At 36.6% G+C, this 26500-nt stretch overlaps 1 protein-coding gene across 2 annotated transcripts; it reads right to left on the bottom strand.

Moving 5' to 3' along the window:
• Positions 1–26500, bottom strand: LOC113461764 (serine/threonine-protein phosphatase 4 regulatory subunit 2-like). 2 transcript variants are annotated; one of them, XM_039119975.1, is made up of 7 exons: positions 25166–25266; positions 23980–24097; positions 11573–11653; positions 10416–10464; positions 10155–10260; positions 532–584; positions 1–332 (listed from the first exon to the last, which is right to left on the bottom strand). In XM_039119975.1, the coding sequence occupies exons 2-7, from the start codon at positions 24078–24080 to the stop codon at positions 261–263; spliced, it is 462 nt and encodes a 153-aa protein (XP_038975903.1). In that variant the 5' UTR covers positions 24081–24097; positions 25166–25266; the 3' UTR covers positions 1–260. The 2 variants fall into 2 exon arrangements, with proteins under 2 accessions (XP_038975903.1, XP_038975902.1); XM_039119974.1 differs by lacking the exon at positions 25166–25266 and adding an exon at positions 26297–26500 and having other exon boundaries at positions 5–332.

Genomic DNA, 26500 nt, shown 5'->3' with positions numbered 1-26500 from the left:
ACCAATTGAAGACTATCCATAAACATTAAACTGCTTAATCTATTTCAGCTGGCACAAATTCGAAGAGTTACTGAAAAGTTCAGATTTAAATTAAAATTGATATGCAAAGAAGGGATAATGTATGTCAAAGTTATTATACAAATTAACAAATGTTTAGAAATTACAAGCAGCTAGATGTACCTGTAGAGTCTATAACGTACAAAATAAAAGACTTTTTCCAGAACTATTGTGCATGTATCAACCTGCCAAAAGAGCTTCTGCTAACTAACCTTTTCCAAGGCCAATGCAAGCTTCGAGAGATTTGTATATGTGCCTTTTGGGTTCAGAAGAATCTGTTCCAAAAAAAACATTCAATTACGTAGGACCACAAATAACAAATGCTTGAAAAAATTGTTGCTGAGCACTTTGGGAGGATCGATTACTTAGGTATGTGAGTTATTGAGGAGAAAGTTAAAATCAGCTTAAAGAGCATTAAAATAAGAAATGTTCTTGAAAAGCAGAAAGAATCATGATGGTCAGAAGTTAAATAACCTCACAGAGTCTTTGCAGCGTAAACGGAGGACCTTCCACAAAACATAATAGAGCTGCAAGCAAATGTTAAGAGCAGTGAACTCCCCTGTAGGTAGCTAATATTACAAGGTGAATGTAGATGACTGGAATATCAGAAAAAATACTATGATGCATCAAGATATATCAACAATTGGCAGTCAGCCAACATAGTGATTCATTATAATATTCAAACACAAGTTAAATAAGGGGTTTGATGAGGAAGAGAAGATTGTAAAGTATGTAAACTTCAGTATCTGATGGTATCCAGAAAATCTGTTATCTGCAGTTTTAGCATATATCTTAGATGATATAAAGTCTTATTATATTACTAAGGACATATATTCGAGGGGTATGATAGCCATTCCTAACACTATATCTCCAAGAAGGATAAGTATTCGATATGAGAGATCCTAGGTCTAATGATCTAATGAATTTAGCAGTGATGTGCTAAGGTTACATTTAAGACCTAGGCTAAGAGAATTACAAAGAGAAAGGGGCCCCTTGTTCTAATCAGCCAATACGGCTTTACTACAAGTTGCTCGTCATTGATTATATTCTACATCTCTGAATATAATGTAGAGCACAAAAAGAGGTGGATCACATTTTTAATGTTATACCAAATTTCAGAAGCATAACAAAACATTAAATTGGAAATGTAATCCAGGAGGATGGGAGAAGCATGAAAGCATGTCACAAGATGAAGCAGAACAGATGCTATGCAATAACTGTATACAAGCTTTTAACCTCTATCACAAAGTACACAACTTGTTAATAAAATCTAAAATTCAATCTCAAGCCTAAAATAGCTTCCACTATCAGTCTGACCTAAAGAAGCTTCAAAAGAATAAGTTGAATAGGTTTCAAAAGTATACCCCTTAATGTATGATCAAGCCAAATGAACCATTTACCATCACTTATTCCACGGTAATGACTTTGAGAGTTTAAAATGCGAAGTCCCTTTGACTTCTCCCTTCCAATTACTGATGATGTCGAACCAACTAGAGATGGCCTACAAATGCATAGGTGACCTAAAAAAGAGATTAGACAAGGTTCAGGCCAAGAAATCACATCAACCCATCTGTTACAGAAAACAGGACAATAAAGGTGACTTTTGGCGTTGTGAGATTCAAGAAAGCACAAAAAATGTTTAGGCCTTTAGATGAGATACAACAAAGAACCATTTTCAAAGAACTTGTACTTGGAGGTGGTCCATAGTAGTCGTATAACTGAAAATTCGGATCATATTTATATAGAAAACAAGAGCGAAGTAGGGTCCTTTTCTTTTAGGGCAAAACAAAAGATTGAAGATAACCGAAGAGAGATCAAGAAGAGTGGGGAAAGAGAGAGAGAGAAGAAGGTCATACGTAGCCTAAGGAAATCCTTTCTTCTTTCAAAACAAAAAATGTAAAATGATTTTTTGATCCAATTATAACAAAGCTTCCTATAGACTCTTCATGACATCTACAAATAACATGGATCTTGAAAACAAGTAATCAATCTCCATATATCATCTAGGATCTCTCCTCAAAAAGTGAAATTCAAAATTCACACAATAAAAAAAAAGGGGCATCCTAGCACACAAGGCTCCCGCCACTCTGAGGTATGGGGCAGCCTTACCCCCGCATGCAGAGAGGTTGTTTCCGTGTTTCAAAACCCTATGACACCTAGATTACAATGGAGAAACCCTACCATTGCGCCAAGGATTGCCCGCTTCCAAATTCACATAATCTTGTAGAAAAATACCTAAAACAGCTAAAGTTCAACTTGTGACAATTTTATTACATCCAAAGCGACAACATCTGATGTAGGACTCTTTCATATCAATCCTACTTAAAACAAGAATATAAAACCTACTTAAGAAAAATAAATAAATGTCTCGAAATATAATACATAGTGGATAAACTATTTTTTTTATTTGCTATTATTCACTTCCAATATGCAGATCTTGTCCCACATATCTTCTTTATAACATGGCATCCTCATGCCCAACCATTGGATCTTCAAGGTTTGATGACGGACCAACTTCAGATCTTCTCATTCTCACAAAATCAATTAATTTTTCTAGTGTCCTTTTATTTAGGACTATGAAGCATTTGATCACTTGATTGACGGCATGAATTCATGAAATTACAAAATCAACAAGGAACACAACGTCAAAGTGCTTTGATACAATTACAGCCCTTGATTGACAGTAATCCATGCCTTCAAGAAATAGAAACTACTCAAAAACTACATGTTCATGGCTTTCAATCTTCTCCGAATTCTATAAGTACACGGTGCATCTTCAATTGTAATCCCTTGATGTTAGTGATTGTCACTCATATGATTTTTCATGAATAAATCTTTAGTTCCAACATTTTTCATGAGAAAATGAGTCTTCACCAAGGATTTAAAAAAAGTGGGTAGGTACGGTACGGTCGGTATGGTACCATTCTGACATGAAATCAATCTAATACACAACCGAGAAGGTACGAGTATTGAGACACCATAAGCATATGGAGTGGGACAAACTAGCTGTCGTGGCTAGTACAGGCAAGTACCAAGGCTAGTTCAACCTGTAACAAGCTTGTTCCGATCGAGAAATTTATTTTTAAGAAAAAGTGGTAAACATGCTGGTTTGCCTCTTTATGTCCCATAAGCCACTTGGGGCGGCTTTTTGGTGCAACATGAAGCATGCAAGACAAATCAATCGTTGAACCTAGACTTCAAGGTTAAATATACAATTGAAGAAGCAAATAGGTTGAAGATTCTCACACTACAAGAAGTTTTTTAATAAATTTTATTAATATGCAAATTCAACCAAAACCTCCATACAATGCATAAGAAGCATACAAAGGATAAAACCCTATTTGGGCATTAAACCCAGCATAATCATACTAGAAATAAACTATCCAACTTAAAAATAAAAGAAAACATGCTAAAATTATTCAAAATTGAAATATGGAAATGATGCAAAACCTAATGCTGATTATAATGGAAATCAAAGGAATATTGAGTTGTTGAAGTTCCCCGACTATGAATCCTTTGGGTCCTAATAAATTGGCAGGAAGGCATGTCTTTAGGTGGTACACAACTTATGAGTGCCAAAGCGCAAGAAGCATATAATTGTTTGGTAAGCGGAAAAACTAAGAGACCTCATTCACATTTCTGTGCATGGTAAAATGAAACTCAAAGGCTTATGGAGAAGAGTTCAGGAGGAGAAAATGCATCCTCATCGTTAGAAGTTTGATCGCCTCCTTTCACATTCATGTAAGAAAGAAGTTCACTTTTTCTTTCGATTCAATGTAGTGGTTCTTTCTAAAAAGTTTCATTTTACAATGGGCAAGCGTTAAGAAAAGGGATGAACCCACTAAATACAATTGTTCTTCTGGAAAGTTTGTTGGTTGATGCATTGATCCTGTGAACAACAGGCTCACTCTTTCTTTTGATTTCATACGTAAATGTTTCCTATGCACCTTTCAATCATTTGTTTGCAATTAGTTGCCCTTAATAGTTTTTTTTCTATTGAACTCATTAATAACACTAGGTAGTTTGTTCTATATGCCTTAAACAGTTTTTGTACTGCCATATCTTCTCATATTTAACCATGGATGAAGCCACCCTATTCTTTGAAACCAAACCGGAATATAAATCAGTCAAGGAAAAAAAGAAAGGAATAACAAAGCAAGAACCTAGATCTGATACCAATTGAATGTAGTTACCAATTAGGGATGGCTACAAAGGCATAAGTGGCCATGAAAAGGATTAGACCAAGGATTTAGGTCAAGAAATCACCTTGCAGTCCTCTTACATAAAACAAGGCAAAAAAAGGTGCTTTGTGGTGATTATAAAATTCAATCATGCAAAACATAAGGTACTAGTCTGAAAAACAAGGTTTCTGAAAAAATTTGTCCCATTGGTGGTGATTCCCTAGTAGTCCTATAACAGAAATTTGGATAACAGATTTGATATTTAATAGGGAAACAAGAGTCAAGTAAGGTTTTATAAGAGCAAAACATGAAAAATATTAGTAGAGATCGGAAGTAATAGAAAAAAATCAAGAAGAGAGGGCGGGGGGGACAGAGAGATAATAAGGACCCAATACCTGGCTTAAAAAATATTCATTTTTTCTTTGAAAACAAATTGCTTATAGAGAATTTGATCTAGCCAAAATAGGCCTTCTATAAACTCTTCATGACTTCGTCCACAAGCCATGCAATGACTTTTGAAAAACCAGTAATCAATCTCTATATGGATGCCCAACATCTTTCATAAGAATGGAAAATAAAATGGCCAAAACTCAAATTCAACAACATTATGACTTATCCATTCTCAACCTATACCAAAAAGTAGAAACCTTCACATCAATTCTAGTTCAAACAGGACTCTAAAACATACTTCAAAAATTACCTAAAAAAAGTTTCAGAAATACAATAAATATATGATTAACTAATTTTAGATCTCCATCAAATAAAGAGAATCAAAATCATTAAGGAATTATCCAGATGTAATTTTGACTGGAGCCTAGAAATTTTCAAACAAACTGATTGTAAATTTAGAAGGAGAATATAACCCACAAAGGGATTCTGAGTCTAGCCACGGATAGCAGTAGGCAGCATCCAACATTCCAATATAAACTCTGAGTTGTGCAAGCATCTCCATCTCATATTTATCTTATGAGAATCCCACTTAATACTTGCAAGAGAAGGTATATCGGTGTTTTAAAATGCGATTACATATGCAGGTTCAATCATGTTGCCTGTGCCGTTACTATATGCCAGTCATACCACATATGGATTGAAAAGGCAGCCTATTCAGCATCATGAGGACATATAAGCAACCAGCTTAGGCTTAGCCTTGTGGGCCAATTGTCGCCCACTCTCATATGGGTCCGTGTATATGAAGATTTAAGCTAATGGGTGAGTGGAATGTGGGTTTTGGGCAGGCTGGATGTGGATACTGAAAAGCTAATATTAATTTGTCATAAATATCACTATATGTATTCACTAGGAAGCACTACTTGTTAGTTCTTATTATTGCAAATTTTGCTACAAAAGATTACTATCATTATTATTACTGAAAGTCTGAAACATATGTGCAGCCACATATGCAGCAGCATACCCCATACGTTCTTTGTGGTCCCTTGACCATTTGCATACAGCCACATTTTCAAACACCAAGTGAATGGTATTCCTTCATCCTTGCTTTCCAGATCAGAAAAGGAAAGAAGAAAACAAGTATGCTCTCCTTGTTTTTCACTTTTCCACATTCTATTGAAGCCCAAATTAACAAAAGGGAGAGAGTAGAAAATGATCCAGTCTTCCCATGGGTTTAGATAATTGCCATCTTTAAATAGGAAAGACACTGTACTGGCAAAATATTTTTCTTTTAGGAGAGGAAACAAGAGAATGCACAACTTCAATATTAGGAGTATACTTATCAAGTTTATATTAAAACTAGAAAAACTCTATTCATAAACAAAATAAAGATAATGATCACAACAATCCCTCACTCCTCACAAGTCGGCCCATGCCAAAATTCTATTGTACATATATAGTTCCAGATTGGGAGACTGATAAGAATTGGTGCCATGAGTTGAATCACAGGGCTCAATGTGCTGATTCTAACTTTATTAGGTTTTAGTGCTGTTTGACCTACATTTCATTTCACTTGTTATCCTGTCTGTTTTGAGCAAAACTTTTCCTGTAGTTTTTTTTATCTTTCCCTTCAAGGTTCCAGTACTTTTATTGCCTTTGTACAACTTGCTAAGCAAGTTCCTCGCTGGTAATTTCACCAACTGATTTTGAATTCAGAAATCTCACAATTGCAAGAAGAAGATGAAAAGGACTCAAAATGCATAGCTTCATATGCCAAATGACTACAAGAAGGAGCGAAGAACTTAATCATGAGGATAATAACAGATTTAAGACAACAATAATAAACAATCATCAAAAGTTGCATGGTTCCATTTAGTAGGCAATTCATTAAGCACGACTATTAAAGAAAAAGCTTATGAATGAAGAATAATGGCAAATTAAAGTTAAAGAAACAAAAAAAACCAAAAACAGTATAATCATAGTAAATCAGACACACAGATCCACAAGGATGATCATATTTCAAGATATTATTTGGAGGGTTGATATCATGTTAAAGTGGGTCTTTTAATCATTCCAAATTATTAAGCAAATCCATGCATATAAAAAACAAAACTTTAGAAGGTAGGCAAACATCAAACAAACAAGAAACTACATCCTTGCAATTTAGGACTACTATCATGAATCTAAAAGAGTAAGACATTTAAATTTTCCAGCAAACGATTTTGATATGCCTTATTCAAGGCATACTTGTCAAATTGAATGTTCCTCAAAAGAAATTCAAAGACAAGTACATTGATGAACTTGCTGTGGTTGCAAGCTCCCCCATTCTTTCATCCCCTTTTCCCCTCTTTTCCTCCCTCACCACTTTTCTATGGTCTTCTTCCCTTCTAAAAGGCACTCACCTTAAAACTGTTTATTATCCATAGTATTTCTTAGTCAGGTGTTGCACACTGAATTAGGCATGGTAGAGGGGAGTAAGCAGTAAAGCTTCTTCCAAAGTGATCGTATCGCATTTCAAGACCAAACCACTATACAAAATGGAAGGAGAGCATGGCTGTATATGATGAAACCACTCACGTTTTTCAAGCCACCTATGCCCCTTCAACCATTTCTCTTTCTTCCCCTCATGATAGCAACACTTACTCTTCATTACACATTAGAGCCACAAGTATTGATGGGCTGATGAATTAACATGGATAATAATCATCTTAGATGTGTTGGGATATGAATATAGATTGGGTAGTATGGCTGTTTGCTAGTGTTTGAGAAAATTATCAGGAAAATGCATGTTTACATGGCTTCTATATTCCTTGATGCTTACTTATTGGTTGATCAAATGCTTCTATTTCTATTTTGCGTGGAAGTCAACTGACCTGTACTTATTGCATGATGAAATTCCACATGAATTTTTGTCATATATTATTTTGAACTATTTTGATTAGCATTGATCAAATGTACTGATTTGCAATGCATGAATGCAATCAATGCTATATAGGATGATAAAGTAACTTGATATACATAGAACTTCCATCTTATCTTTGTTTAAGACTTAACATTTGGCATTATACAAGTTTAGATCTCTAGGTTAGGTATAACAGCCATAATTTAGATTTGTATAAGGTCTGCAAAACTAGTATCAGGAACCATACTGGCATGCTACAGGTTTGGCATGGTACGATAGGTCATAGCATCCCGTACCAAGGCAGGCTCTCAACGCATTTTTCTCACTCCTAATCACAGTACCGCTAGAAACTAGGCAATACTGGATGGTTTCATTTGGATTGGACTGGAAAGGAGTGGTTCAGCTCATATACCAAACCAAAACCTAGTAACAATATTGGTACCTTACTGGTATGATATGGTACAGCTGATAAAATACGATACGACAGACCTTGGCTTTGTAGGTTAGGTAGCACAATATGATTTGTAACTTGAAGTTCAACTTAGATTGAACAATATTTTCTTGATAACATAGGTGGTAGAAGTATGTGCCAACACCTTTTAGTACTCTCCATACATATTTAACTGCAACTTAGGCTTCTCAACCAAGAGTTCAATACATTGGGATGGATCCAGATAATCCTTGATATGACCATTCCCAAATGGATCTAAAATGTTTTTCATCAAACGAACTCAATCTAGCCATGCTAGCCACTAGCCTATGAATTATGTATGCATAAAAATTATAGCCTAAAAGAAAACCATGTCGAATTTGGGTCATGCTTGTCTTGGTCAGTACATAGCCTGATTGAGGCTTACAAGAGAAAGACGAGAAAAACTAGCAAAGAGCATATTTTCCTCCCTTTATCAATTCAATCTTTCTTTTGTCAAGTTAATAAAAGAAATTATTTGGTATATACCTAAAAGATGCTTTTTCAATTATGAACATAAGTTGTTGTAACCGTAAGTATATCGAAAGTCCAAAGAAAAACAAAAGGAAAGAGTTTCTATACAAAAGGCTAAGGAACAAAAGTAGCTTTAGCAACTTGGAGTTAACTAATAATTTCTTGGACTATTATCAATCATGTGATCTCCAATATATTATGTTTGTAGTTATAATTGAGTAACTTTTATATTGCTTTATCTATGAATTTTTTTACATAACATTTCCAATAGTTTTTGTCTAGCACACTGAGATGCGTATGCATTATAACTATTTTAATGAAAGATACAATACTACTGAGTATGGTTGCACAAGTTTTCTACATCATGACTGTTAACCTTACTCTAAATTAGTAGACAAATGTTTCATGAAGAACTATATCAATACTTAAAAGTGCATGAAAGAATTCATTGAATTAAGGGAAAAGATAAAAACAGAACTAAGTAGCTTCAAAGTGTATGATCAACAGCCAGAGTATCTATACCAACTATAAACTGGAGCCAACCTTGTGGTCTTCAGACGAATGCCCAGAACCCTATGCTTCAAAAGAATCTAGATTGGTCTCATCAAATAGGCAAAACAGGTATCTGGAAGGTAACCATTTCAGAATTCTGTTTTGATTTGGAAAGCTGAAAGAGCAAAAATTGTACATGGAACCATGGTTCACCGTACTGGCCTGAACCAGATGGTACGTGGTGTACCATACCTACGAGTACGGTACCGGTGGCGTACCGACACTCGGTACGCCAAAAAAATTTCGTACCATACTGTACCGATATCATGCTAGTATGGTACTAGTATGAGATCCGGTACCGAGAGAGCGAATATTGCATGGAACACTTTGTTTTGGATGAGAATTATAACCATAGTACGCCATACTGGCCCCGTACCGGACAGTACGGAACGTACCGTATCGTACCAGTTCGGTACTGGTACTCGATACGCAAAAAAAATTCCATACCCTACCATACCAATACTGTGCTAGTATGACATCGGTACGGGGTCCGATACCGAGACGACGAATATTGATTCTAACCAGGCTCTATAAGGCCAAGTTTGAATAGGAGTGTGGTTATATAACTCATCTATAACTAAGCTAAATAATTGAACGAAATGTTTGTAGTTTGCTTTTATTTATAAACACTAGTATCCAGGCCTGACCAGTCAATATAGAAGACCAAAAAAGGATGACTAATGAGCTGGTTGATTGATATACTGGATAAATTTAAAGTTCAAAAGCTTATCTTAACAAGTAAAAAAGTTGGAAAGCTTCTAGCCTTCAATTTTATATGAACATTTGATCAAAGCTTGAAATATTGAAAATATAGCTAAAAAAACAAACATGCAAAAACTCAACCGTAGAAACTAACATCAAATAATCATTTGATATATGCAGATATTACAAAATGTCTAACATTGCAAGGTGCTTGCTTAGTAGAATGCCCAACCGCTATGCCCAATGGACTTAAAGAACAGAATGACAAGAATGGCAGTCCAATTTTCTCACACTGCAATGATACAGAAGACTCAATATGTCATCTGTTGCTTATTCCTTCCACTAGCAACTGTTTTACCCATTTAGAAACCAAAAAAAAAAGTCATACTTGACAGATCAATGGATTAAGGATGCATTTTCTCCAAATTACCTTCATCCAGCCATTTTACTAACTCTGGATATGTTTCGCCTGATAAAGAACTCTGTTGTGACTCAACACCACTGACCATTTGGGCTTCAGGGTATTCTGCCAAAACCTTCATACAATTTATTTTAAGGCAAGGATTAGAAACATCTAAATGGATATAGATCCTCTATTTAGAAGGAATAACTAAGTAGCAAATTAAAATCTAAAATTATCTTAGCATATCGTATCAACAGAAGTGAAACATCTAAGCATACCTCCCCATACCTGCTTTAGCTGAAATGATAGCAAGCTTTTCAGCATGTCCCAATCATGCCTGGATTGTAATTTGAAAAGCATAAGCAATGCCAAAATATGAGTCTATGCTTGACTTCATCTTTTACATTAAATGAGCACAAAACAAAGACTTAATTGAATGTAATAACTACTTATATGTGCTGCATTATATAAATTATCTGGTAGAGACTACTAAAATTATTTTCCCATGACTTAAAAAGTACTTATGTTTTAGCAGATCGTAATGCACTAGCAAATGGACAAAGCAATACATGGCAATCCCAACAAACAACTATATGGATATCAAAGTTGGAAAGAAAAAAAAAAAGAGATTTTCAGAACGGTACATATTATTTGCCTACTAAGAGAAAAATTGCAAAAGGAGATCATGGAGCACAACACATGGTGAAGGGAAGAATTTAGATGGCATAAAAGATAGATATAACCTAACCATCAAAGCCAGTGTAGGTAGCTGCAAACCAGTCTAGCAATGGAAATCGTATATTTTCAGTTAGGCCCTGTTTGGGAAAAATCCTGCTGGATCTTGCAAGATCCGGCACAATAGGCCAGAGGAAGGGAGAGAGTGAGAGAAGGGGAGGAAGAGCGCAGAGAGGCTGTGGTTCAGGCACCCTGGCACATACTTTCCCCCTCCCTCTCTACCCTGTTATTTCCTTCTCCACACTATCTTCTCACTGATCACACTGGATTAATCCTAACAGTCCCTTAGAGTCTGAAGCACGTACGCACAAACCCTAGAATGAAATAACAGGGAGATGAGTATACAACATTTTGCAACAACAATATCAAATACGTAGTAATTTGATGATTTCAGCATGATTTTTGAGTGGTTATTAAGCTTATATGTCCAACAGCATTATAAGATTCAATGACATACAAAATAGGTTAACCAAGGTTATACGAAAATTGAAATAATGAAACAAGCTGGTACACCATTAGAAAATAATAAAATGGTAACTAATTGTATGTGCACATCCTCTCACATATTTTTAGAATGACCAAAAACAGACAGTCGCATTGGAGGATGATAAAGTTGTTAAACAATGTACATAATAGAAAAATTTAGACAAAGCCTTTCTTACACATGCAGAAATGTAAAACTTTCATTGGACATGCAAAAACTTGCATACCAGAATTTTCCAGTTGCAGCAATGACCTGCATTATACTTCTGATTTCTTCAACACTGACATCACATTTTGGCTCGGCCTCCCTGTAAATTAATATATTGTGTATTTTAAAACAATGAATAGAAGAAAAGAAAAGCAAGAAAAAGCAACTAAAAGGGATCATATCCAAGTGACCATTTTCCCAAGAATAAATAAAATAAAGATAAAAAAGGGTTGTAGAGGCCAAAATACATGCATGGTGGTTCACAAACAAATATTTGTCCATACTACCTGTATTAGCAAGATTATTCCCTAGAGCATTAGAAACCCCACAATATGGATAAACAGAATAGCCTCCTAGAAAAATGCACATAACAAGTGGATTACCTCACAACTCAAGCAAACACAATCCCTATTTCCTCCAAAAAGAAATGAACAAAGAAAGGAAGAAAAAAAGGATAAAGGAAATAGCACAAACACCTCTGTCCACATTTAACTAGGTTTACCATCCATTTCAATTATCAAATAAAAAAAAGGAATTCAACAATTTGTACCTTAGCCAAGTCCCTTCGTGCTACCTGAACACTTGGCATGGGTGGTGCATGTCTAGGTGTCACAAAGTGTCCGAGCACTCCAAATCTAAATACCTATTGCAGCTAGACTTTAATAAAATAAAACTATCTAATAATACAAATGCTTAGGATATAAGATGATGCCAAGTTCTAGAACCTAGTCTACTAGTCATGAAATTTACATTGATGGAGAATACAAAAAAGGCATGACATGTCAGTAGAATGCAAATAAAGCTAATATCATCGAGTACTTGGAATATTCAAAAATTATAAATGTAATAATTTGCAATGAAGTGTATTCTGATGCTGTCAAGGTGCTGACTCTTCAAGGACATTGCCAAACACTCGATTTTTCGAGATGATCTGTCGTTTCTTGCAATATCTTTAGCAATGGCCAATACTAATTAAATTTTTAAGCTCAAAATCCTACCATAAATAGGATCCAAAGCTCATCATTAGAAAGATTGTGTTGATCAAATGTTGAATATGCTATTATTAAGAAATGTCTAATATATAAAAAAATAAAAAGTAGATACCACAATTTGCTGTGTTCAAATTAATTTTCTTGATTCACAAGATCTTTTAGTTCATTCTCTTCATTAATCACTTTGTCCTCCTATAAGAGGAGAAGATCTAACTACTTTAACACAATTGGAAGATCAACGAATTCATAAGGGTTAAAATCTTAACATCAATAATGCCCCTTCGATACTACGGGAGGCTATCAAGGTGGTCCAGAACAATCAGTAGAAAGGTAACACCATCAAAATTCGAAAGTGATTCCCTCACTGTTTTTGCTCTTTCCTCGCTGCTTTTGCTCTTCTTTGAAGGGGCAAGTGCATTCCTTGAATGGTGAGGACTATCCTTGAAGACTGCAGAAGGATGTTAGGTGCTAACCAGGATACTGTCACACCCCATATATAAATCAAGAGGCTAATATGACAGCAGACTGGCTGGTGAACAGCAGAAGGGCTAGTGGATCAATGCTAGATTAGACTGGCCCATTGCCAAGTGACTTTGACATTTTTGAGTTTTGATGTATCTCAAAGTTTTACTGAAAGGGTAACCTGCTACGTTGTACTTGATATTCTTCATAAGAGAAATTGCCCCTGAAACGCATACCAAAAACCTCAAAGAAGAATGAAGAACGAATACAGGAAGCCTCAGAAAGAAACAATGAAGCAATATATCACCTAACAATGCCAAAAGAAGCATCATTTGTGTCAAACCATGAACCACCACTAATAAACTGTCCTCACTCCTCTTCTTTCCAGCTAGGTAATCAACCTATGTTTACAACCCTAGGTTCACACATTTATCGTTTTAAACCAGTAAATGAGAATGCACTCTACAGCATTAAGTCCCCCATCCATAAGACTTATAGACAGTAGTCACCAAATAAGTGGCTCCAAACAAAAAGAACATGTATGCTCCTTTCCACATCCCAAATCATTTAACCTAGTCGTAGGCACTATTCATGATGAGCGACAATCCGGATGAAAATCTCCGTGACTGAAATGAAGTCAAGAATGTCTGAAGAGTCTCCATGACTGAAATGAAGTCAAGAATGTCTAAAGAGTCTATTCACCAAATAAGTGGCTCCAAGCAAAAAGAACGTGTATGCTCTTTTCCACATCCCATATCATTAAACCCAGTTGTAGTCATTATTCATTGATAATCAACAATCCAGAGGAAAGTCTCCATGACAGAAATGAAGTCAAGAATGTCTGAAGAGTCTATTCCAACCACTGTTTGCAAAAATCATTTTGATAAAAATAAAGACTTTTCATGCAGGTGAGAAATAAGTGTTTCAGTTTGGCTCCTCAATGAGACATTTGAAAGTTGGTCTGCGTTATTTTCCCAAAAAGCTAATGGGCAAGCACTCCCCCCCTCACCGGGGCTAATCTCAAACAATAAAAGTTTGGTTAAGCATTCCTCCATCCATCACTTATTCCTCTCTCCTATCGTTTCTTTTGGAGAAATTGTCCATATTCTCCCATAGCCCTCTTTATGCAAGGAAAAACCACTTTTTATGCACTGAAGCTATACCATTGCATTGTAAATGACAAATGGTCAACGAGAAAAGACATTGTTTTTATTTTCTTTTATTTTCGCTATTTGCATGAGCCATATATTAAGTGCACATTAGGCCATATAGGCCGGTAGAGGTGTAGCTTGGATTAGGCTCAATCCAAACAAGAAAAACCCAATCACTTGTTAGGGTAGGCTGGTTGAGGCTTTGTGAAAAAAAGGTTGAGGCTCAATCCAAACATTGAGCTCAGAAGTCTCATCTTAGTCTTATCCCGGACTCAGCACAGCACTATCCCAACCTACATCTAATATTCTCAAACTACCCTGAGAATGAATTTACAGCCACCCCAACCATGAACAAGGTGACAAGTCATGGGCTATTGCTTTAGCAAATAAATATGGAAAAACGCCTAGCTATATGCTCTCATGTATGGCAAATTGATGGGACAATAAAAAAGCATAAGGGTGTAATTATCTCAATTAGATTAATCAGGAAAATGTTATCAATTAATCATGCATGATTCATTTCAAACAATTTTCAACAGCAATAGATGTAATCATCAAGAAATTATCTAGCACACTCATTTTTTCTAGAAATTTTATTGAATATATGTCAGCAATAGCTTTTTTGCTCTTACTAGCATTGCTTCCAAATTTACTTACAAGTTGTCAACCAGAATGGTCCCTGGTTACTCCAAGAAGTTGGTACTTCAGGCCATTCGGTGACTTGTGAGTGGTTGGAAGTGGGTTCCCACTAGAAATGGGTTCTCCATAAATATGGTGAAGCGATTACAGCTTGAGAGGCACCACAGTCACTACAAAAAAGTGACCAGGGACTTGTATTGTTCAGTTTGATTTTTCAAACCCCTTCACACTTCCCTAATACCTCCGCCCTCCCAACAAGCTCATTCCCTCCTCCCTCGGCCTCTTGACAAGCTCACCCCCAAAAGAAACCTCTCCCCCTTCCCTAAGCCTTGCCACCCTAATCCTCCATGCTCAAATAATGCATCAATTCCTGCATAGCTTTGTCCTTCAGCATAGTCTTGAGGATCAATTGCTGCTCTTGCTTCTTTACTACCATTTGGTCCTCATTGCACCCTAAAGTACAATATGCTCTTGACTAGATTTTCCCCTAAAGTTGCTTCCTTTGTTCCAGCTTTTGATCTCAACAATGTCATTTTAGGGTTTTTGGTAAGAAATTGCTTCATCTGTTAGTTTTCTTTCTTCTCTTTGAATTATAGCTTAGGGATTTCTAACTTGCTTGTTTGTGGTCTTAATTTCTAGCCAGAAAGGGCAACCCAGTGCACGAGGCTCCCAGCATTGCAGGTTTGGTGAGGGTCAGATATACGCAGCCTTACCCCCACATGTGGAGAGTTTATTTGCTTATTTCGAACCCGTGACCTCCAGATCACAATGAAGCAACCTCGATGCCGCACCAATGCTCACCTTCTCTCAATTTCTAGCTAGAGTTTTTATATTGCCCAAGGTTTCACTTATAAAATTTTGTGTTTTTTCTGATTTTTTCCTCAAAATGCTTAGATTTCTATTCTCAGCTATGTCCAAGTACAAGCCTCCCTGCCTCCTCACCCACAAAATCAACTTCTTAGCCATCAGAGGGAAAAAATTAAATTAAAAAGTGAGTTTTGTGTCACTTCAATTGTTTCTTTATCAACTTTTGTGAGCTGTCCTGCTGAGCCATCTTTTCAAGACACTAGCTTTTCCTCCCATCATATTCAATGCACCTACATTATTCAACCCTTCATGTCTAAATTCCATGAAAAAGTACTGATATTTTTTTTAATGTTTTCTTTGCTTAATCCCATGAATAGTAGATTGTCTTGTGTGGTTAACATTATCATGATTTTTTACAACATGGTGACAGTCTTTTTTGTGTTTTCTTCACAGATAAATGGCTTGGATGAGGACTCTACTTTGCGACATCAAATTTTTTAATTGATTTGGTTATTTTGCTTTGGCGATTGGTTGGGAATCCGGTTTTAGTCTCTATTGTCGGGTTACCGCCGCACGCGTTGCGACGACCGCAGTGAAAAGACACATGCGGGGTCGTTCATCTCATGAAAGTTCTAAGGAACGTAGATTTTAAAAAATTATGAGTTCTCTAACTCAAAAAATTATGAAATCTAAGGAAAGATTAAAATTACTAACTTGATTAATTTTCAGATCTATCATTCAGAAGTATAAAGATCATATCTTTACTTTTGAGCGGGTAGATCTTCACCGCTATCTGATGATCGATGATTTGATTCGCTTGAAGCCGCACAAGCGTCCGACCTCTATAGGTATCTATACGAGGTAGATCGCTCCAAGAACCTTGATCTCACCGGAGTGCTAGCTCCCTTACAGAGATCCTCTTTTGATAGCTGATTTTCTCTCTCTTTCAAGCAACTCCTTGATTGCTTTGAGAGGAAGGAAAAAGAAGAAGGACGAAGAGGAAGAAGATGGCGCTGCTTCTCTTCCCTTTTTCTTGCTCATGCCAGGAAGGATAGGAGGAAGGGGGTGGGCGGCTGAATCAAGGCACATCCAATGCTTCTAAGCCCTCACACCATCCCTCCTTTTATAGGCATCTCATGCCTATCTAAACAAGGAATAATTTCAATGAAAAATCACTCCTTGATTCATCCCTCCAAATTCTACCACACACCTTACTTAATTCTTGTACACCCCTTACTTAATTCTTCCACGCCTCTTACTTAATTCTTCCACACCCCTTACTTAAAAGGAATTGGAGAAAATCAAGGGCTCTCCTTGCGCCGTGTGGCAATCCAGGGGAAAGAGGAGAAAAAGGAGGGGCGGATGCCCCTCTCTTGTGGCTTGTGGAGTCAAACAAGGAAAGGAGGGGCGGACGCCCCTCCTTTCTTTGGTGCGGATAAAAGAGGAAGGGCGCACGCCCCTCCCTTATTTCTCCTTTCACATGCATGAAGGAACCCTTCCTTCCATGCTATGATTTCCTAATCTAATTAGAAAACATGTGATCCATCTTGTTTGATTTAATCCTAATCCAATTAGGACCCAATGTGTCCTCCAAATTGATTCATGATGTGAATCCTAATCCAATTAGGATCCAAATTGGACTTCATGAATTAAATTCCTTATCTAATAAGAAGTTCTAATTGATTAAGCCCAATTGAATCAATCAAAATTGCAATCTAATTGCAAATTTTTCTTCTTTAACTCACTAACTTTTAGTGGGTTAAACCACTTATCAATCAAATTGACAATCAAGATCTATTGTGATTCTAAATCACAATCCAACCGTCTGAACGATCAAAACCTCTAATGTATGTGACCCCATAGGTTCTATTCTATCTGGTAGTGAGATAGAGATCATAATATCATTGAAACTTCTTTCAATAGGTTGAAACACTTTCAACTCTTCTCTTCAAGGTTCACTGATCATCAAGTGAATGCCTTTTGAGTCCCACAATCCACTAGTGACACCTAGCAACATATAGTGGCAACCCAGTAGAACAGAATGGATGAACCTCTAGATGCAATTAGCGTACGATACAGTACCTCTATCGTGGATTCCGACAAGACGGAGGTTATGGATAACTCCTCAAACTCCATCGTCTGTCATATGTTAAATTTATTTGACTCAAGTTCGAAATTGGAAAACTTTTTTTTCAAAACTGCCCTGGCTAAGATCTTTCAAACTTAGTCTCATAAATTACATAGGATCACTCCTATTCTATCAAGATCGATAGATCCCATCTAGATGCAACCTTAATCCGACAGTAAACCTAATGTAGCCAATCTGCACCACAAGGATCCTTAGGGCCCATGTTTATGTGCTCGTTAAACTACAGCAACCTTATTGTGATTAGTTGAGGCATCACAAATCTAAGTACTATTCATACAACTGCAGCATTAAGTAAGTCACTGACGAGTTGATAGACATCCAAGTGAATTCTTGCTTTGGTCATGCTCAGTACCCTTATTCTCTAACAAGCACTTGCACAATCACTCCAGTGTCCCTACACTGTGGACTTAAGACTCGTCCATCAAGGAGAACGATCTGTGCACTAATCTCATCGGATCGATCACCGTCCTTCATGATGATCCATCAATCAGGAGCATTTCAGAAATTAACTACCTAATGGCACATGTCTTAAATTCTCAACTCTTGAGAATATGTGTTATCATCTTATTAATTCCTAAGACGATTCATGGACACATAATAATATGAATGAACAAAATGCCTAATTTTATTAATCAATAAAAAGATCAAGTACAAATTTTATGTTCCAGAACAATTATAATGTGTCTGCCAAATTGGCTTCTAGGGTATACTTCTAACATCTATCACATTGGGCTAGTGGTATTTTTCTTAGGAATATATTTAGATTATTTTAATTTTGTCGCGCCCTAAGCCCATCACCTGGATCAAACCCATCACTCGGGTCGATCACATGACATAGCCTAGCCTGGGTGATGGGTTCAGGGCGTGACATATTTCACCATAGTTTTTAGTTGCATGGTCTTTGATATCTAATGTGGATTGTTTTGATCTATGATGCTCTTGTTTGTTAAAAATACTATTAAAAAGAAAAAGAGTTGGACTTAGGATCTTTCATGAATTAGATTTAGTTTCCTACCTCTTATTCCACATCCTGTCAAACAGGTAGACTGGTCAATGATTTTTGTTAATCTACTGGAGATGCTACATATAAGGTAGGAGAATTGCTTATTGCTTATCTGCCAGCATCGAAACTTTTGGATTCTACGCAACACTTATCATGAAGCTTAGTATGAAAAATAACGAAGTGATATTTATGTTCTTCAATGCTGCTTCTATAGTCAATTTTCTTTTATATATATAATTCTCTTCTTTGAATGCATCTCAGGGCATGTTACATGGAAGATTTGATTGCTAAGGACTTACAACTTATATCTGAATCAGGATGCATTCAATCCTCCTGTAGCATTAGGGCTTAACCTTCATTGGTCATGGTTTATTATGAACTTCGTAAGCACTTATGGGCTGCATTAGAACCTTTTTCAAGATCTGTATTCTGATACACTTTTAAGGAGAGGGATTCTGATAAAATTATGCTAATAAGACTACTACTTATACTACAAGCACTATAAGGCCCTTGTTAACAAGAGATTTCAGACATAAACTACAAAATTTGTGGTGCCTTGAGTAAATTTGATCAAGTACTCTTCCACAAGTCCACAAACATTTGACCACAACCATCACCAACAAGCTTCATCCAACCATGTGAAGTGGCTTGATGAATTCATGTTTTCTATTAATTCCTATATTGTATTATATATTTTGCTGTTTCTTCCTTTTTCCTGCATTTTGCAGGCTTGTGCATCATACTACCAATTGGTTGTATATTTGGGACTAATCTAGATTGTTGGTCTGCTCTAAAAAAGTAATCTAGATTGCTGGGATTAATTTAGATTGTTTCTATATTCCAAATGTGATTGGCAGAAACATTTCTTATTTCATACTTGAAATATGGATGTATGTTTTACGGGGATGGATCATTCAGAATGGGTTCAAGTTTAGCCAAGAGACACGAACGACCACGCAAAATTCTTACCGGCCAAATCCGACAAGCAGAATGATGCACGACATAGGGTGTAGACCTAGTCATTACCAAACCACAGACTGAACATACTGGCAAGCAAGTGTCCGCTTATCTCCCTCCATGAAAAGCAGTCTTCTCGAAAGAAAAGAACATTCATCGGATTCACTTCAAGTCCGAAGCCATGGGAAGATCAACCTCTCACCTAGCTGAACTGCCAGGTTCACAAGCTACCAACAACTTCTAGTTGAATTGTTTTCTTGTAGCCTCGTTACGCAACACGAACTCCTTGGTTCTGTTCTGATCAAGCGTCAGCCTTGATTTTATGGCTAGTTACATTATTGGGTGAACATACTCTGATTCATTTCAATCAAGTTGGGTGAACATCCATCTATCTATCCCTTCCCTCAAAATGTTGTCGCCATAAAGGCTCACTTTTGGTTCATGTTACATTGTTGTCCAAGTTTGTGGTCTATTATAGCCCATACAATGTTTAGAGGTGTCCCATCATTTTTTATGTCGATTATCAGTTACCCTATGTATCCGTACCTGTTGTGGGGGTTTTCATGTTGCATCTTATAATTGACACTACTTAGTTCCCTAGCCAGTTTATATTAGCAACTCGAATGGCCCCTCGAGCAACTATTGCACTTACTAGGCTAGATCTTAGTAGCTTGAAGCAAGTGCAGGTTGTGCGGGTACATAGAAGCAGCAAGGTTAAAAAAGTTAGTAAATGGAAGCACCTAGGAAGCATCCGTACAAAAATAATACATAATAACAAAAATATATGTAATATATTTTAAAAATACATGTAATATATATTTTTAAGAAGAAAAAAAATGATGTTGGTCATGGGATTTAAACCCATGCACTTGGGCCTTTAGATTTTCCCTTAACCACTCAAACAAACTATGAAATCTGATTTGATGTAGTAATAAAATTAAACCGGTGCCTATAGTATATAAAACAATTCAATAGTTAAGCACGGACTCAAGCCATCCATTTATTTCTCAATTCGATGGTTCATGTTGCGATCCATGTGCTCTCATGGGATTGGGCCCCCTTAAACTAGTGCATTAAGGCCAAAACGAGATCCTCGCCACTATTCTCTTCACTTCCATGCGCTTGCTCCCTCTCTCTCCAGTGTCCCTTCTCTCTCCCCCTCTATATCGAGTGTCTCATTTCTCACTTTCTCTCTCTAGTGTCTCGCTCGCTCTCTCACTCTTGTAAAGGGAAGATGGTCTCTCGAGGTCGAAGAAGACAATGTCAAGGAGCAGCCCAATTAGTAATGAAAACTCGGTCTTCAAAATGAACCCCGAGGTGGAGGTCATCACGAGCTTCAACCGGATTATGATCTGTGATGATATCATCCAAGGATCTAGGCCTATAGCTTCAAAAGCCCTCCCCTATCCCTGTCTTCTCCCTCTCCAAGAAATCGTCCACCATTCATGCTCCTCTAGGTGATTTGTGAAGACCTCCTCCAACCCTAAGTCTAGGTTAGCAATCTCGCCCGTCCCCTTTTACGGTTTTGCTCGTGCAGCCGCAAACCAAAAATCTCAAAAATCCCTACAATCTCCCCTTACCATGTCTCTCTCTTCAAAGCCAAATTACAAGATTCAAGGAACCAACGTCTCCAAGCCAAATGCAATTGAAAAGTACAAGTATGCGGTTCTAGGGTAGATTTGAGGGATGGGGCAAGCATTTCTTGGTGCTCAAGGCCAAATAAACAATTATGGCCAATGGATTTTGATGATGTGGCTCGAAGGTTCACCTGTCGGTGCATCTCTAGCTAGATCATATCATGAGCCCTTTTAGACTAAGCCATGTAGCACATGTATGTCCATAGCTCTATGCTTCCTGACATGCCTTATTTTATTTTAGGTTTGTGCCAATGAGGTTGTAATGTCCAATATCATGAAATGAGTTATATATTGCCATCAATGTATTTTTAGTCATGTTTGTTTAAGGTTTGAAATAACAGAAGTTCAAGATATTATGTTATTGATGGTGTAATGGAGGAGATGGCAACCGGATGGAACCTATAACATAAGTAGGTCCACAAGGATTAGTATCCATTTTTTCACTATTATTGCACATGGTTTGGGTGAGGACGAGAGTCATGTGCAATTGTAGATCTTGGAGGAACCCTGTCCTTCTTGGAGGCCCCATCTTTGGATCACCAGGTCCATAGACATAAGGCAGAATGTCCTCCTTGTGTTCTTTTTCTAAAATAAATAGTGAAAATCAAGTGCAAAGTCCATCTTTATTCAGATAGTTTGTTTCTTCCCTTTACAACGTATATCCAACATGTCGAATACAAATTAATATATATATATATATAATATTAAGAACTTTTGCAGTGATGGGAGTGAAATAAGATAGAGGAATAGTCATTGTTGAAAGAATGAGAGGAGGAAAATAAGGGTGAAATTCTCATCCCAAAGTCTACAAGGAGCCAACATCACCCATCGCCTATGAGGTGACTGGATTCAACTAGTTCCAAACCAATTGAACACTAGAATAGGCAGCAACTCATTTTTTGCCACACTCAAATTGATGTGAACCAAAGAAGTTTACAAAATGACTTCAGCAGTCATGACTTCCAAACAAATCAAACATCTTTCATCAGAAGCGTCTTTTATATAAGTCACTTTGGTAAACCAACTTTTTTTCTACTTCAGCAGCTTACAACAAACCAAGGATTCCCAAAACATATAGGATATATTTAAATTAATGGAGTTGATTACAATAACAGTTACTAGTAGCGATAGTAGCACACTACGAGGATCAATGGGTTCTAAGTGGCTCCTCAAAAAGCTTCAACAAACTATTTCATGTACAACTATTCATCAATCATGTGACTAACATCAATAGAATTTGTTGGTCCCCTACTCCCCTCTGTATGTTCACCTTTCTTTTTACAATAAGTACCCAAACACCTCCTTGGTTCAGATCTTGCACTCTTTATATAACAACAAAAAAAAAGAGCAATACAACAAGAAAAGTGAGAAAGTATTTATCAATTCACATAAAGGTGGTAAGAGCCTACCCTAGGTTGGGATTTATGGTCAAACTAGGTGAAGTATGTTTTAGTTTCAACTACTTTCAAGTAAGATTTTAAGTCCTAGCAGGACGGGGGGCATCCCAGCCATCCCATCCCATTCCTATGAAAAAATAGGACCGGGACAGAATCGGGACTCAGAAACCCATCCATGGGTGGAGAAAAGAAGAAAGGAAAGAAAGGAAGGAAAGAAAGCTGAAGAAAAGAAAAAAGTGAAAGGAAAGAAGAAGAAGAAGAGGAGGAGGAAAGAAGGAAAGAAAGGGAGAAGAAAAAGAAAGAAAAAGAAAGGAAGGTAGAAAAAAAGGAAAAAAAGGAAGGAAAGAAAGCAAAAGTAGTAAGAAAGAAAGAAAGGAAGATGGGGCGAGAGATACAGGATATCCTACCAGGATGCATGACCGAGACTGCTACTAGGATGGGGTGGGATAGTGGGGCATCCCATTCTATGGAGAAACCAGAACACACCCGTCCCATGGGATTTAAAACCTTGGTTTCAAGTTTGCCTAACCAAATCGCACCGACTCTCTTATTCCAGCAAGATGCATGGCTTGAGCAATACTATTATTTGCATATCTATTTCATCTTTCAAAACTATAACCGACCTAAACAATTACTCTAGTTATAATGGACTACCATGAAGCTAGAAGTTTTTAAACATTTCTTTTTTTCCTTTTTGAACAATACGGTGTAATGTGCCACCACAAAGGGTTTTAGTGCTAGAGCTCTCCCAAGACCAAGCCCTTTGGAGGAGTGTCAAGCATTGTACCCAAGTCCTGTTGGCTAAACACTTCTTTTTCTATTATATTATTGATCTATTACAGATTCAATGTAAGATTGTTTTTTAACCTGTTTGAACTACAGATCCTGCGTTTCTTAATCTATATGTATTTTTTTTCTTAAGAATGGTGCAATTCAACCTTCTCCTGTTTTCAGAATTTGCAATTTTGGCTTAGGATATAAACTTTTTCCTTATAAAATCAAACAAGTGTTTGGCTGAATGAAAAATATTAGCAGACTTTGATTGGATCCAATTACTTGCATGCAAGTGATAACAGAAATGGAATATGTGATTTACAATACGTTCAAAATTATAGATGCAATGAATATTACACTTACAACATTGCTACTTTAAAGCAAGGAATGCTGAACTGGCCCGTAAAGTACCATAGTTTCAGCAATAAAGCATAGTTTCAGCAAAATCCAGCACTTACTCATCATTTGCATGATGCGGGATCATATTCTCTGAGTGATGATCAACATCAGTAGAAGAAAATGTTGCTGACTGTGGACTCTCCATGATTGGGTTCTCCATTCAAGAATTAGTTATAGCTGCAGAAACAAAGAAAGATAAGAATTATAGCTAAACATAAAGAATATTTCCCAGTAAAGTACCACATGCTCACAAGTTCAAAACAAGCATGTCAATGTTTTTCCTTTTCTTAACATCATACAAATTATATTTCAAGTGCACAACTTGATATTGAACATAATCTTGGATTGAAACATTTTTCACAGCTATTTGTCTTCTTAAATTGCCAATGCCATGGCCACTACCTTCAAGGAGTAGGCTTTATACCTTGCATATTTCAAATAAAACAGAACCCTCCAGCAAATGTAGTAAAAATATTCTAAAATTAAAAAAGTCTTAAATCACTGACAGGTTTAAAATTGGTCAAATGTTTCTTTGAACTATTCCTGAAAAATAGGATAAGTTTAAAAATCTTTGACAAAGTATGAATTTTGTAAACTTTTCATAAGTTATCCATAAGTCATAACTTATTTATGAAATACTCATGGTTCATTGTTGTTGTTGCCGGCAGTGGTGGTCATGGTGTTACTAATTGCCATTTCCCCTCTTTGATACTTGTTTCCGAAATATAGAAATATTACAGCCATTTGGTATTTCTTTTGTTTTCTATCTTTGTTTTTAAAGATCCAAGAAGAAAAAAGAGCTAGATTGAACAACATGTATAACGAAACACTTTTGTTTTTTGAAATTGTTTTAAAATTTTTAGAGCATTTGGTAGCAAAGATTTATTGCTTTCAAAAAGAGTGAAAATGAAAGCAACCAATAGCAAAAGTTTCGTGCAAATGCTATCTTTGACGTCAACCTCCATGAGGTATGTCACTAATTTGCAGAGAAACAAAACATGAAAAGAAAATGATGCCAAACAGACCCCAAGTTTATTTTCTTTGTTGTTTTTAATTATCAAGATTATTTTCAAAGCTTTGCATTCCACCTAACCAATTAATTGGCAAATGCCATACGTGTGACTAAATGAACAAATCACACCAAATGTCAAGTTACCAATAACACCTATCACTCAATGGTATTTGCATTTAGAATTATATACACCCAAAAACAATGGAAAGAGTTTAAACTCTGGTAAATAATAACTATTATGATCGCATGCTCTTCAGGTTGTTCTACATGTATTTGCAGAGTTCTGACTCATGATCTAATTCGTTCTTTCTTGTGTAAATCAAAGAAGGAAGATGACCTGTTTGCGAAGAATTAATCAATAAAATCAAGAGCTTATAACACAGTACCCAATGTCCTGACATAAGCTCATAAAATGCTGGTATTCGACAGAAGCTCTTTATGATTCAATTTAAAAGGTATAGGTCTGAAACTGATAGAATCGTTCAGCAGCTAAACAGGATTCACGAATTGAAATAAAAAAAAAAAAAAACTAAAACTAGGGTTTGCTACTACTGGAAAGAAATCCTTATTCTTGGGAAAAAATCCTTGAGAGAAATCCTAATAAAAGAAGAAAACAGAACTCAGCTACCATGAACACGAGCAGTAATAAGATAATATTGCTATATGCCAATCTCAGTTTAAATATAAACAAGTGAAATTTTAAAGAGAGCAGGAGGAAACAAGTTCATGCCTTTTTGGACAAAATAAAAGTTTGAAAGTATAAAACTATTATAAAATCAAATATTAATATTTGAACTAGAAATGCGCTGTAAGTAAATCTACCAATTTGAAGCGTAAATTATTTCCCAGCAATTCTTAGCATGAGCTTAGTTATGGTCTTCAGATCAAATATTTAAAAAAAAAAAAGAAAAGAAAAGATGACACCAGTGTTATTATTTGAATTTAGCTGAAGAATGCTTTTCTATGCCATCATCTTCTTCTAGATTGCTTAGAAGATAAATTCTAATGACTAGTCATCCTTCACAGAGTTTTTCACATTTAAAAAAATTAAATGCAAAAAAAATGGCTGGACTCTTGTGTACTCGTTGCTACTCATTTTTTCTATGCTCCTCTCAAATACCAGAGTTTTTCGCTTTTAAAAAAAATAAAGGATAAGAAAAAAGAGAGTTACACAGGAAAAAAAAAAAAACTTTCCGCATTCGTGATTCTTTTCAGCAAGAGTACTAGTGACAGTTAATCAGGAAATTGGAAGAGTTATAAGTAACTTCTAATAGGATTTGTTGTTCTGGGAAAAATTAATCATTCTCGGACCGGATCGCCGGAGGCTTGGAATAGGGCGGGCAGAGAGAGAAGAGAGAGAGTACCTGGCTGGTATCCGAGAGGAGAAGGAGGACACGGAGGCTATGCCGTCAGGAGCCCTCTTCCACCGTCTCCAGCGTCGTCGGTGGCTGAGGAGGAGGGGCGGAGAACCACGGAGGAAGAGGACTCGAAGAGGGGATGGCAGAGCGATCGGGGGAGACTAGGGATTTCTAGGGTCCGGTTCGCTGGGTTTCCCGCCCGACCGCCCG

This window comes from Phoenix dactylifera, unplaced genomic scaffold, assembly GCF_009389715.1.
Source record: "Phoenix dactylifera cultivar Barhee BC4 unplaced genomic scaffold, palm_55x_up_171113_PBpolish2nd_filt_p 000673F, whole genome shotgun sequence".
Lineage (NCBI taxonomy): Eukaryota > Viridiplantae > Streptophyta > Magnoliopsida > Arecales > Arecaceae > Phoenix > Phoenix dactylifera.
Note: the sequence above shows the minus strand (reverse complement) of the source record. Positions and strands in the feature narration are given on the sequence as shown.